The sequence below is a fragment of the Artibeus jamaicensis genome, unplaced genomic scaffold (assembly GCF_021234435.1).
Source record: "Artibeus jamaicensis isolate MK-2021 breed Jamaican fruit bat unplaced genomic scaffold, CSHL_Jam_final scaffold_1283, whole genome shotgun sequence".
Taxonomy (NCBI): Eukaryota; Metazoa; Chordata; class Mammalia; order Chiroptera; family Phyllostomidae; genus Artibeus; species Artibeus jamaicensis.
This window is the reverse complement of record NW_026522028.1, coordinates 18,640,642-18,655,390: the sequence shown is the minus strand read 5'-3', so window position 1 is coordinate 18,655,390 and position 14,749 is coordinate 18,640,642. Positions and strand designations below refer to the sequence as shown.

Sequence of the window (14,749 nt, the reverse complement as noted above, 5' to 3'; positions counted from 1 at the left end):
AGAAACCAGAGTACACTTTTATGTTAAATAACAATACTTTTAATCAGATTTAATGGATCAGATTTCAGTACGTTTGAAATGGTGAAAAGAATATTCGTGTGTGCATGCGGTTATAGTCTTTTTTTTTTTTTTTTAGAGACAGAGGGGAAGGGAGAGAGAAATAGAGGGAGAGAAACATCAATTGGTTGCCTCTCATACATGCCCCGACCAGGGACCAAACCCACCACCAGGATATATGCCTTAAAAGGGAATTGAACCAGTGACCTTTTACTTTGTGGGGAAAATGCCCAACTAACTGAGCCACACTGGTCAGGGTGAGGTTATAGTCTTAACAAGTAGTTAAGACTGCTGGCATATTAGACACATGGAAACTCACCTTCTGATAATTTTGTTAACTAAACAATGTTACCTAGTTTAAAAGGAACAATTTTACTTCTTTTGTTCTTTTTTTTTTTTTTTTGGTGTGGGGGTGGTGGTGTGTGGCATGGGGTAGTGTGGGTGGTTGGTGTTGGTGGTGGTGGTGGTGTAAAGGAAACAATTTTAAAAGATTTTTAAATTCAAACATTATATTGCTTTTGAATCTTTTTTTCCTTCAAGCCAGATCTAAAGTAATCTGAACAATTTCAAAGTTTACCTGAAACTTGAGAATGTGATGAATTCTGTGCAGATTTCTTTTTTCCAGTCAAATTTGATGGCATCAAATAGTCCTAAGTAGATTAAAATGATTATTAGTTGAAATAGTGTATCTGAAGCCTTAAAGAGAAGAGTTCAACCAGCGGCAATTTTGGCGCCTCTTCTTTCCCAGGGACTGGGGACACTTGGCAGTGTCTGTAGGCATTTCAGTTGTCATAACTGGATGTGATGTGACTGCCATAACTGGCAGTGATGTGACTGACACCTAGTGGATCAAGGCCAGGAATGCGGCTAAAGATCCTACAATAGACAGGGCAGCATTCATGAAGTTATCTAGCCTCAAATATCATTAGAGCTGAGATTGACCTAAAGGTCAAACCCTGACCTAAAGGAAATTAATTTCCTCTTATGAGTATGAAGAAATGAGTCCATGAAAGTGTTCATGAATGAAGCAAAAGTATAAATTAAAGCATAGAGATGTTCACTCCTGTGTTTATCGTGGCTCTAGGATTCTCAACCACACCTTGGTTTTCCTTGTATTTTCATAGTGATGCTCTGAGACCTACACATGGCCCTCTGGCCCAACTGCAAACAGACTGATCTTTGGATGGGATTCATCTCTCTCTGTTTCTCTTCCCTCTGCCATACTTCTCTGCTGTGATTCGGGGATATTCAAGTCTGTCCTTAAGAGCTTAGGTATCTCTATGTTGTCATGCATTTTCTTCTTTCTCCTCCACAGTAGTACCTGACCCCCAAACTCTAAACATCTTATTTATATTTCTCAAACTAGAAATTACTCCTTTTCTCCAAATTCATCAGTATCTTTCATAATTTTTGTAAACTGTAGAGTTTGCCCCATCTTAACTGGAAACCTATAATATTACATTTTGTGTAAGGATTCCAGGAATCTTCATAACAGCAAGCTAAAGTCCTGTGTTCCAGGTGACCATTTTGCACTATGGTGAGCTCTACTGTCTTCCATGAAGGTCTACCATTACTCCTGCCAGAGGGAGACTAATGGACGGACTCAATGTACAGAATACCAGCTCTCATATGTTCACTCTGGATGCATAGCAATCCTCTCAATTAATTAGTCTCAATGTGAATTAGGTCCTTAGCAACCTTCTTTCTTCTGAGGATCCTAAATGGTGGTCAGTCTTCTAATGACCTTGACAGTCTAGGGACTGTTGCCAATATACTATTGCTTCATGGAGACAGAAAGCTTAGGAAGTTGCTTAATGAGTTTCTTAATCAAGTAAGTTAATCCCAAGACAGTTCAAGGCAAATAGCTTTTTGTTTTATTTTTTAGTCATATTTTTTCTCATTTGAGCAATAGATCCAAGAATTTTTTTATTTTTTTAAATTTTTAAAAAAGATTTTATTTATTTATCTTTCGAGGGGAAGGGAAGGAGAGAGGGAGAGAAACATCAATGTGTGGTTGCCTCTCATGAGTCCCCTGCTGAGAACTGGCCTGCAACCCAGGCTTGTGCCCTGACTGGGAATTGAACTGCAATACTATGTTTCTCAGGCCCGCGCTCAATCCACTGAGCTACACCAGCCAGGGCCCAAGAATTTTTTTTTAGATCCAAGAATTCTTATCCACCCACTTGCATAGGCAATCTCTTATGGAAAAGCAAGTGACCGTCATTTTCTTCATAATAGCTCTCTAGATACCTCCAGACACAACAAACTAAGTCAATCCTTAATCTTACCTTCCCTAGGTGAGTTAGTGTCACACTCTTTTTACAAAATGCAAGAAAAATTGTAGAGAGATTGCTGATTCTCCACTTCTTTTACCAGTAAGGACCAAAAAAGATAAATGCTTTTCATTATGCTTTAATCGTTATTTTTAAGATACCGTTAACCTTTAATAAGTACCTAACTTTCTACCTCTTTCTTTTTCCATATTTCAGTGACTGCCTCCTATCTCCTGCTTATTCTTCACTGCTATTTCTCCATGCTGTTTCAGAATAACCAATAGCATTTAAAGAGGAAGAAAGAATGAATGAACATAAAAAATAAAGAAAAATAAAAGAAAGCAAAGGCATCCTAGAGAGAAAGAAAGGCAAGAAACAAGTTTAATTCTAGAAAAGAAAGGATTTAATAAATATCAGTGTCTATAAATTTCCCTCCAAAAAGTAGGAAATGCTGCTACAGTGTGCTTTACAAAGAACTGAGAATAAAGTGTGCAAAGGAAGGAGCTGGTTAAGGTATGTGCCAAAAACAAAGCATGCCAAATCTTATGAGATGCAGCAAAAGCAGTGCTTCGAGGGAAACTGATAGACGAAAATGCCCATATTGGGGAAGAAATTTCTGAAATCAATAACCATGCCTTCTACTTTAAGAAACCAGAAAGAGAAAAGCAAACTAAACCCAAAGCAAACAGAAAGAAGGTCTTAATAAAGAGCCGAAATCAGTGAAATAAAAAGTTGGTTTTTCTAAAGATCAACAAAATTGACAAACCTTTAGCTAGGTAGAGCAAAGGGAAAAATAAGAGAAGACCCAAATAGAGAATAGAAAAAGCAGAAAACAGAGGGACATCACGACCAGCCCTACAGAAATTAAAAGGATAAGAGAAGGCAAGTGAGCATCTCATACCTCTGCCCTTTGCTGGGCATTGTTTTGTTACTTGGCTCCCCCAAATAGAACACAGTTATTGATTCTAAGTGCATACACTGACTTATGCCTGGGCTGAGTCCCATGGATGATTCCTGTAAATGATCACCTCCTCTGAAATTATTCCCATCAGCAGTATCACCAGGCATTAAAGAGAAGGAGTGACGGGTCCTGTTGTTCTCTCTTTTTAAATTTTTTTTAATTTTATTGATTATGCCATTACAGTTGTTCTTTTCCCCCCTTCATTCCCATCCACCCTGCACCCCCCCACCATTCCCCCCCTTTAGTTTATGACCATGTGTCTCAAGTTCTTTAGATTCTATATTTCCCATACTATTCTTGCCCCCCTATCTTTCATTTAGAATGGAAGGACAGATAAAGTGCTTCTCAGATAAGATCAAATTCAAGGAGTTCATCATCACCAAGCCCTTATTATATGAAATGTTAAAGGGACTTATCGAAGAAAAAGAAGATAAAAAAGATGAACAGTGAAAGGACAGCAAACTCACAGTCATTAAGAACCACACCTGTTGTTCTCTTAAGGATCCTTCCTGCCCCATCTGGCTTCCCTTACTTCACACTTTTAGGGGCATTACCAAAGAACCTACTAAGAATGCTTTCACAAACATTTTAAGTTCTCCTTCCCTATTTTCAGCCCTACCTCTACTTTTTTGGAACAAAACAATGTAATTTTTTTAGTAAATTTACAGAGTGCTGCAACCATGAGTATATCCCATTTCAGAGCATTTCCATCATCCCTAAAAGTCTCACGCCCATTCCTGCATTTCCTTTTATTTGTATGAGGCTTGTGTACTACCTTTTCCTTCACCATCCCTTTCTCTGCCAGCTCCCTCACTTCCACATTAAAAGCAAAAGAAGGGAACAAACATAACATGGGCTGCTTACTTGACGCTGCGTTAGGTGTTTTATATTTGTTGCATATGTCTTTTACAAGTTTAATCTCCTCTCATGTTAGAGCACAAAAAGAACAAAACATCAACAACCTCAAATAAATAAGTATATAATTATTTGCCATATCTTATGACTGCTCTGCTTTCCAATTCACTATCTTTTGTGTCCCTTCTCTGCCCTGTTTCTTGCCAACTGTACTTGCCCCTCTCATCCATGCATCTTCCTTGGCTGACCTTGCCCTTTTCCTTGCTCTTGGTGAGGTTACCAGTGATGTTTCTACTAACCAACCCAACAGACACTTTACAATCTCTTTCTTTAGTGCCTGGTTTCATCAAGGATTTTCTAAATGGCAGGCGCTATGCCAGGTGCTCAGAATAGAAAGAGGAAGAAGGGATGGTTTTGCGTTTAAAGAACTTACAATGTGGTGGGGAGACAGAGCTGGTGGCACCACCTCTCCTGTCCAACCTATTGTCACCCAGTGGGAGTGCGTGCCCAACATGGTCACGGTGTCTCATCCTCAACGTAAGTTGGAAGTATGGATTTTTATGTGAAATCATCCACATTTAAATGTTGGCAATGAATGTAAAATTGTCTTTAGTATTGTGTGGGTGAATCCAAATACACCTGAAGACCAGTTCTGATCCCTGCCCTTGAAAGTACCTATTGGTGACATCTCCTCTCTGTCTTGCTCATTATCTTTGAAGGAGACACACAGTAAGTGTCCAGGAATTGTGTGGCCAGTTTGTTTCTGGGACTAGGATAGAAAAGGTGGCCCTCTCCTCTGCCATGGTCACTTAACTTGAGATAAGAACTTCAACTTAATTCAATAGATCAGATTGAATATTTGCCAAACCTGTGCTTACAATATGGAGTTGGCACAGAAAAATAAGGATTTTGGTGAGATGTTTTATTTTTATATCAACACTTTAATATCATCCTCCTATTAATTTAGTGAAGCGATGTGGGATTATGCTCTCTCTGCCCCTTTCCTGTCCCCCAAAGAAAAGTAGTCTTGCTCACTTCTTACAAAACGCCTTCTTTTTAAAGAGGAAGTTAGCTAAGATATTTTCAAAAGCCAGTACAATACATAGAAGACCATTATATGATATATCCAGTGTATTTGGTCCTCGGGAACCCTGAACTCCATCATTCATGTACATAAAATTCAACAAATGATGTGATGAACTCTAAAGATCATTAAGATAGATGACATGCATGGTTTTTGTGTTGTTATATTGGTTTAGCCATGGACACACATCACCAGGGGCTGATTAGTTGGAAGAAATGAGGAACTCATATGCTTTAGCAAATTCAAGCAAAAGAAATCAGCACCACCCCAAGCCTGAAGAAGGGTGACTTGAGAAACTCATATCCAAATATTTTTCCTATACTGTACTATATTGATTTCACTGGTTTCAGAAAACTTTAGTCTGAACAAAAGGTATTTATTGTCTAATGCAGTGAAGCTAGTGGTGAAGTGTGTGTATAATTCAATTATTCACTGTGTCCAAAGGGAGATATGTGATCGTTTTAACTTGCAAATATCCTATTCCACTTCAATGAAAGGGAAAGAAACTGTAGTATCTAGGAAAATTGAAAAGCAAAGTATCGGTCCACAAAAAATAAACAATATCTTTTGTCTCCATATTTTAGTTCTATGAGATTGCATTGGATAAATATGCTGAGAGAAATATGCATTTTATTGTACCCGCAAAAAACTGGTCACAGTAAATGCAGAATATAAAAATAACTCAAGAATTGGCCTTTAGCAATTGTATGTAGCTTGGAGTATAGTTAGGTCTCAGTCTCATTGAGAGTGCAGATCTCCCCCTTACACATGTATGACCTGTGTGGAACTCGAGTGAATAAATACTTGAATATAATACAGTGTGTTCCATTTAAGACAGTTCATATAGAAGGTTCACACACAGATTCGGCCTTTCCCCTGCATCTCCCGTGGCATCAAAAACTGTCCCCTAAATTGTTGAATGTGCCATTTCAGTGATCAAGGGAGGACCTCTGGAACACAACTACCGATTGAAGCAGTTCCATTTTCACTGGGGGGCCATTGATGCCTGGGGCTCCGAGCATACCGTGGACAACAAATGCTACCCAGCAGAGGTAGGTTGAGAAGTGTGGGAACTGGGACAACTGTGGAGAAGTGGGGATAGTTCTGAGTTACGAGTTCAATGAAATTCTCAGGAAGGACCAGGGGATGCCTATAAATCTAAATAGCTCTCTCGGGGGCTATCATTCCCAGTTATTAAACATGAAAAGATAACTGCCCTCATCTCAAATATTATAGCAGAAATGAACCTTACATTTCCAAAATGGAATTCTTTCAGAATTCTAAGATAAATTCAAATCATAGGTTAGAGTAAAAACCCAAGCAATAGTGCAGGGCCACGAGGTCCGATTAATTCAAGTAATCGATGATGGGCACCTACCAGTAAATGAAGGCTGGGACAATAGAAATAGCAAAAAAGAGCAAGATTTAGCAAGTGTTTCTCAAATAAGAGCAACAGGACTTGAATCAGGGTCCTCTTCAGGAGAGGAGAAGAAAGGAGAGGAATAAAACTATGACCTTGAGGGTCTTACTTGGGAGGCTGGCTAATGAAGCATTCACAAATTATAGATGAGAAATAATTTGTAGTTAAATATAGGAAGCACATAGGCACAGAGAATTTCTTCTAACAACTTTCCCCCTAACTTAGTCTTAGGTGTTACCTTAAAAATAAACATGTTTTAACTGGCTCTCCCTCAAAGAAATGTGTCTTCAACTCCTGTCTAATTTGAATAGGGAGAATCAATTTCTCTCATGATAAATATCTCTCCTTTATATGCAAATAGTTTGGGGCATGAATGTTTCATGCAAATCAGGATGGGAATGGACAGACGTTGGTCCCTCACTAAAATGTTCTGCCCTCCGCAATATATAATTTATTTTTCTCCCCAAATAAATGTCTCTATTCGAAAGTAACATTAATTTTCACTGCTGCATGCACTTCTTCTTGTTCTTTAGTTCTATCTCATTTTGTACCATGCTGTTGTATGCTTTTCCCAGTGGCTTTACCTTGGGTGAGGAAACATGTTAAAATATTTTTAACATGGGGCTGTCTGCTTTGGAGCCATCCTGTGTGGTCATGTATTAACCCATCTTTTAATGATGTTTCAGCTGCACCTGGTGCATTGGAATGCAGTCAAATTTGAAAGCTTTGAGGATGCAGCACTGGAAGAAAATGGTCTGGCTGTGATAGGAGTATTTTTAAAGGTAAAAAAAGTTACTAACTTTAAATGGCATGTAGTATTCTAGGAGGAAAGGATACAACATTGCAATGCTAAGTTCTAAGAGTATTGGGATAAAAATAAGTGCTAGTTAAAATGCAAGATTATTCCCTCCCTCCCCTCTCCCCTCTGGTCACTGTCCCCCTGTTCTCTATTTCAGTGTCTTTGTTTTAATTTCAGGGGGAAAAAAGGAAGGATTTACAGGAACTAGTATAAAGGACACATGGACAACAACTAAGGGGGGTGGAAATGGGAGGGAGGTGGGGAGCACTGGGGGGGTGGGTTGAGATGGGAGTAAAAAACAGAAAACTGTACTTGAACAATAATTAAATAAATTTTTAAAAATAAATTAATTAAAAAATAATAAAAATAATAAAAATAATAAATGTAAGATTGTTATGAAAATATTTTAAATGTTATAAAAATGCACAGTCCAATAGCATAGTCACAAGCCACATGTGACAACTGAGCATTTGAAGTATGGTTACTTCAGCTGTGGAACAATTTTTAATTGCAATGAATTTCAATTTCAATTTAAGAACTGATGGCTAAATGGAGGGGCACTGTTCCCTGCAGGCATGCTGAACCTGTCAGCAAGCAGCCTGCTCATTTGTTCTCTGTCTAGTTCCATTCAATGATGTTTATAACATTCTACATTACCAGTTTAAGTGTAGATTAAGTAGTATGGTTGTTTTGTTTTTATGTAATAACCAGGTGGTTAATTTTAACTATAACATTCTGTTATAGTTTTAAAAGTGAGGTGTCAATTGTTTTCAATATTTTCTCATTGCTTCTTCTTTAGTTAGGGGAACATCATAAAGAGCTACAGAAATTGGTGGATACATTGCCATCGATTAAGCATAAGGTAATATTTTTTTCCAGCATCACTTGAAGTGCATTTTATGTTTCAATTTCAGAGTGGAAATGCTAACAAGGCCCTTTGAATTCAGAAATGTAATTAGTGTCGGTGTAATGAGGTTCTCTTTGAAAGTTCCCTAGATGACAATCTGCCATTTATGATGCTGTGTGTTGAGGATGCCCCTGTACCTGGGACACCTTTCAGGGGGCAGAAGGATTTCCATTGGTGGGCACTGGCCACTAGGGATACTAGCGAGGCCCTTTGTGTTGGGAGATGTTATTCACCTCAGCGGATTCCGCTGGTGGGCACTGGCCATTCTGGTTTTGCTGCCGTATCACTGAGCACTCTGGGACTCGGGAACATAATGGGGTCCCCTCCTCTGCTCCTCACACCTGCTCCTTCTCAGTCCTCCTGGAGACCCTCAGAACAGCCTCCTCAACTCTAGCTACCCTCCCTCAGGCACAAAGCAGAGAAAAGTTGGACTGAAACTTGGCTTGTCCACCTTGAAAGAACACTCACCTGTATGCTTCACGATGGGTGCCTTTGTCCAGCCCCCAGATCCACTGTTCAATATTCTGAATGCCAAAGGGGCTGCTCCCTGGAAGTCCTCTTCCCCTTCATCTTCCTTTTTCCTTCCCTCTCCGTCCCTCCCTTTGGAGTCCAGGATCCTGGCTCCTTCTAACTCGCATTGCATTTTACAAAGGGAGAGGACTCTACCAGACTCTTGGAAAAGGAGCCACCTTATTCATGCACCAGCCACCACGTAATGCCTCCCGACCACCCACTGGAAACTCACTGGAATGGAGGGAGGATACGGGCTCTGCTGTGTTCCCACTGAGGAGTGTCACAAATGCACAGTTAATCGCAGGAACAAGGCCTGGCCCTGATTTGGCCCTAAGATGCCCAGAGGGCCCAAGGAGCCCCTGTGGACCACTGCTGGCCCCCAGACACTGCTAGCACCATTGCCTCATCATCTGCTTCCCGGTGGTTTTCACTATGACGTGATAGCCCCATGACCCCCTTCTCTTGGCCAGGATGCCCTGGTAGAATTTGGGTCATTTGACCCTGCCTGCCTGATGCCTGCCTGCCCGGATTACTGGACCTACTCGGGATCCCTGACGACCCCACCACTCTCTGAGTCTGTCACCTGGATCATTAAGAAGCAGCCTGTAGAGGTTGATCATGATCAGGTGCGTTCTTTCCACGTTTCTGTGTAAGGAAATTCTAGTCTGCCCCTTTAGAACCACGCTGGTCTCTGACTTTGGGATCAGTTTTTAGCATATTATAATGCTTATACATTTGTACTAAAACATGCTAACTTCCTGTCTAATTTGGGTACGAAGCAGGAAATGCTTCGGTTAACCAGAGAGAGAAGTTAAAACATATGAAACAAGCTTTTTACTTCCATATTTGACAAAAACAGAATCGGAAAAAAGAGCAGAAACAGAATCACAGAAATGGAGATCACATCGAGGGTTATCAGCTAGCAGGGGGAGGGGGAGAATGAGGGAAAAGGTACAAGGAATAAGAAGCATAAATGGCAGGTACAAAACAGACAGGGGGAGTTTAAGGATAGTATGGGCACTGAAGAAGCCAAAGAACTTACATGCACGACCCGTGGACATGAACTAAGAGGGGGGAATTGCCAAAGAGAATGGGGGTACTGCGTGTAGGGTGGCCAAAGTGGGGAAAATTGGGACAGATGTAATAGCATAATCAATCAAATGTATTTTTTTTAAAGAGTTCAGTTAAAATGTGAAAAAAACAAAACATTTTTGGTGCTGTTACACCAGGCCTTTCCTTTTCCATTGTCTGGGCTGCCGTTTTGCCCATTTCAGGATGAAGTTCCTGGGATCAAAGATGAAGTAACTCATTCTTGGCAAATGGCTAATTATGTGTGGGACAGGGCCTTTGACCCCCAGTTCTTGGGTCCCAAGTGCCCAGCTGGTTTCACCACCTCCTGGTGCTCTCTTCACCACACAAGGGAATCTTCCTCCTTGTCCAGTGGTGAAGGCATCCCTGTCCGAAAATAAGTTCTTCTGTGTCCAGTTTTAGAGGAATGTTTGAGTTGTAAAAATGAAAGTAATTTTTTCATGCATCGAGGCTGTTTTTTCCATTGAAATAATTTCTGTTTTCTGTTTCTATTTCTAGCTGGAACAATTTCGGACCCTCCTTTTCACTTCCAAGGGGGAGAAGGAGAAAAGAATGGTGGACAACTTCCGTCCCCTTCAGCCTCTCATGAATCGCACTGTCCGCTCATCCTTCCGTCACGATTATGTGCTCAATATACAAGTGACACCCAAGCCTACGACCAGCCAAGCGAGCCCCTAAGTGCCCATTTCTAGGTGGTGTTTTGCGTTAATACATACTAGCTTTTAAAAACTTAACTAAGACTATTCTAAACACCTGCATTTAATGCTAATTATAAATGTGCATTTCTTGGTTATGGCAGTGATCCTTCAGTCTTTTATTGATAATGATGTTTAGCACTGAGATAGCAGCAAGAGGCACAAGTTTGTCTTCGAGCAACCTGTCTGACATTTTTGAGCTGGTAAGTCACAGACACTTGACCATCCAAAATGCAGGCCTTTCAGAAATAGCCAGAGGGCCCATTCTGGTACTTCTTGGCTGAACATTGGCTATGGTTTTAGGTACGTTTTATTTCAAAACATGGATGAGTTTTCTTTTATAAGGCCTCCTCAATGAGCATATTTGCCCTGATCTTTAGTTATCTTACCAGTACCTGTTATGCTTCCTTAATTATTATCAGTTTATGATATAGAACAAAGATTTTGCAATCCTAGGAAAACAAGGATTTACTGATATCTGAGGATCAGGTGTCTTACTTAAACACTTGCTCAAATAGAAAGCATTTGCAGTGTAAAACATTTTAACGATAATGCTTAAAGTGCCTAGAATTTAGAATTCTGTTATAATATGTCTACAGAAGTATTTTTCAAATGACTAAAATATAATAATCTATAGTTTATATTACCATTCTGCATTATTTTTACATTGTTTCATAGACTATGATAATATTTTTCACAATGACAGAACTATTTTGGCTTCCCTTGAAAAGTGTCTAAACTGTATTTTATTTCATTAGTGCAGTTCTATGATCAGAATAAATATCCCAATTTACACAGTGGCTTAGAAGACTTTTGGTACAGTAGTAGGAGGAGAAACTTGTCAGGCAGGCTAAAATCTAGATAATTCTACATACTGTGTAGAACCCATGCCTCTATTGACCTTTTTTGTAGATAACTTGGAATGTTGCTAATTGCCAATAAGCCTGTGTTCAAGCCCAATATTGCATTAACCAATAGTATTTCTTTAATTAATATGCTAATCCTCTCATCTACAAGATAGAGTTGGATAAATACGTTGTATTAACACTACTGAACCATACACTGAACAAGGTTAAGATGGTAAGTTTTTGTTATATGTATTTTACCACCATTAAAAATAAATAATAATTCAGTAGGAATAAAAGAGTTGGAGTTGTATGTATAAATTTAAGGGGATATCTCTGCTCTAAAGGAGTTTAGAAGGGGGATAAAGGCATTTGCTTCTAGGGTACGTGCCTTTTCTGGGAAAGGGAAAGCAAGTATACACTGGGAAATGAATATGATTTTTTAAAAATGTTTTATTTATTTATCTTTACAAAGAGGGGGGAAGAGAGGGAGAAAACAGGGAGGAAAAGATGGACAGGAGAGAGATGCGCTCTGACTAGAGCTGAACCCTCAACCCTTTGTGTTGTGGGACTATGCCCAACCACACTGGCCAGGGCTGAATACAATCCTTAAAAAGACAAATGTGGGGCCCTGGTTGATGTGGCTCAGTGGGTTGAGCACCAGCCTGTGAACCAAGGGGCCACGGGATCGATCCCCAGTCAGAGCACATGCCTGGGTTGCGGTCCAGGTCCCCAGTAGGGGGCATGCAAGAGGCAACCACACACTGATGTTTCTTTCCCTGTTTCTCTAAAAATAAATAAATACTATCTTTTATAAAAAGATGACTGTGGGGAAACAGTTTGTGTTAGCTAAATGATCTGTTTCAAACCACAGTTATCTTAAAAGGGTAGACATACAAGATATGCATTATTTTTCTGACACAGGTTTCTGTCCTAGGCCTCTTGCAAACTCTTAATACAAAATTCTATTGCAGTGAGTTTCCAAAATGCAATGAGAAGCAATTGACAGAACACCTAACTTACCCTTATATGTTAGAGATACAAAGGGTGTACAGCTGATCCTTGAGCAACATGGTTTGAAATGTGTGGGTCCACTTATACATGATTTTTTAAAAAAATAAATACTTACAGCACTGTAAATATGTTTTCTCTTATGATTTTCTTTTTATTTTTTTCACATTTTTATTGTTGTTCAAGTACAGTTGTCTCCATTCCCCCCACCACTCCTCCCCACCCCAGCCATCCCCACCTCCCACCCTTGATCCTACCCTCCTTTGGTTTTGTCCATGTGTCCTTTATACAATGCTCCTGAAATCCCTTGTCCCTTTTCCCGTTATTCCCTCGCACCTCCCCAGTGGTTACAGTCATTTTGTTTTTAATTTCAATGTCTCTGGTTATATTTTGCTTGCTTGATTTTTTTGTTGTTGATTAGGTTCCACTTATAGGTAAGATTATATGCTATTTGTCTTTCACCACTTGGCTTATTTCACTCAGCATAATGGTCTCCGGATCCATCCATGCTGTCACAAAAGGATAAGAGCTCCTTTGTTTCTGTTGCATAGCATTCCATCAAGAAAATGGACCATAGTTTTTTGATCCATTCATTTACCAATGGGTGCTTAGGTTGCTTCCAGCACTTGGCTATTGTAAATTGTGCTGGTAGGAACATTGGGGTGCATAGGTTGTTTTGGATTGGTGTTTCAGGGTTCCTAGGGTATAGTCCCAGCAGTGGAATTGCTGGGCCGAAAGGCAGTTTCATTTTTAGTTTTTCTGAGGAAATTACATTCTGTTTTCCACAGTGGCTGCACCAGTCTGCATTCCCACCAACAGTGCACTAGGGTGCCCTTTTCTTCACAACCTCCCCAACACTTGTTGTTTGTTGGTTTGTTTATGATGGCCATTCTGACTAGTGTGAAGTGGTATCTGATTGTGGTTTGAATTTGCATCTTTCTGATGGTTAGTGATGCTGAGCATCTTTTCATATGTTTCTGGGCCCTCTGTATGTCCTCCTTGGAGAAGTGTCTGTTCAGGTCCTTTGCCCATTTTTTAATTGGGTTGTTTGTCCTGGAGTGGAGTTGTGTAAGTTCTTTGTATATTTTGGAGATTAAACCCTTGTCTGAGGTATCAATGCCAAATATGTTTTCCCATATGGTTGGTTCTCTTTTCATTTTAATGCTGTTTTCTTTACCCATGCAGAAGCTTTTTATTTTGATGAGATCCCATGTGTTTATTCTTTCCTTTATGTCCCTTGCTCTAGGGGACATATCAGTGAAAATATTGCTGTGTGGAATATCTGAGATTTTCCTCCCTATGTTCTCCTCTAGGACTTTTATAGTGTTGCAACTTACATTTAAGTCTTTTATCCACCTTCTTTATGATTTTCTTAATATTTTATTTTCTCTAGCTTACGTTATAGTAAGAATACATATATAATATACAAAATATGCATTAATCAAGTGTTTATATAATCAAGGCTTCCAGTCAACAGTAGGCTATTAGTAGTTAAGTTTTGGGGGAGCCAAAAGTTACACACAGATTTTTGACTGTGCAGGATGTCGGTGCCCCAACCCCTGCATTGTTGAAAGGTTAGCTGTTCGGGATGGGGCAAAAGTAGGTTTACAATTGTTCACAGGAAAAATAATACAATAATAAATAAATAATAATACAAGAATAAACTCTGTATTTTATGGACTCACAACTGTAAAACTACTTTTGTCCCACCTGTATTTATAGGGTGTTTCTCAGTTTGCCACTTCTGATTTACTTACACCTCATATTCTGGTGTAATTATTAATAGCACCCTCTTGCACTCTCAACCATGTCCTGGTTTGCATGATAAATTCTTGGTCACCTTCCCTGCAGAGAATATGGAAACTTCCTTGGGGGTGTGTGGTTTCATGTCATCTGCCCCCCAAAGAGATAATATAGATTTCCTGGCTACTAATACACCCTAGCAGGAAACTTTTTATGTGTTTTATGCCTCCAAAAGTGTTTTACTTATACCTTCCTAGACCTGGAGGGGGAAAATGGGCTTGAGATCGGTCAAAGAGCTTGAGAAAGAATTTCGTATTTAAATTGCTGCTCATCTTTATTGAATAATACTAGATGAATTAAAACAATCCCCTTATCATATTCATATTTATTTAATGACTTTTTCTTACTATTATTTGTTTTGAGTATGGAAGATATCTGCAAAATTAGTGAGACATCCTTTAACATGTAGATCAGAAAGTGACTACAAAACTCATTAG

The 14,749-nt window shown here is 39.5% G+C and overlaps 1 protein-coding gene and 1 long non-coding RNA gene across 3 annotated transcripts in view; one reads left to right on the top strand and one right to left on the bottom strand.

Moving 5' to 3' along the window:
• The window catches only part of CA5B (carbonic anhydrase 5B), a 30,807-nt gene extending 16,196 nt beyond the window's left edge, over nucleotides 1-14,611 (top strand). The window contains exons 4-8 of the mRNA XM_037157452.2: nucleotides 6,164-6,282; nucleotides 7,337-7,432; nucleotides 8,249-8,311; nucleotides 9,340-9,495; nucleotides 10,457-14,611. Of these exons, the coding sequence (XP_037013347.2) occupies nucleotides 6,164-6,282; nucleotides 7,337-7,432; nucleotides 8,249-8,311; nucleotides 9,340-9,495; nucleotides 10,457-10,636 (614 nt within the window). The 3' untranslated portion in view covers nucleotides 10,637-14,611. The remainder of the gene's footprint in view (nucleotides 1-6,163; nucleotides 6,283-7,336; nucleotides 7,433-8,248; nucleotides 8,312-9,339; nucleotides 9,496-10,456) is intronic.
• The window catches only part of LOC119058322 (uncharacterized), a 43,082-nt gene that overhangs the window by 25,015 nt on the left and 3,318 nt on the right, over nucleotides 1-14,749 (bottom strand). The window contains exon 3 of one of the 2 annotated variants that reach the window (XR_005084230.2): nucleotides 635-707. The exons of the other annotated variant lie outside the window; for it this stretch is intronic. This is a non-coding gene — a long non-coding RNA (uncharacterized LOC119058322). The remainder of the gene's footprint in view (nucleotides 1-634; nucleotides 708-14,749) is intronic. 2 annotated transcript variants of the gene reach the window in all.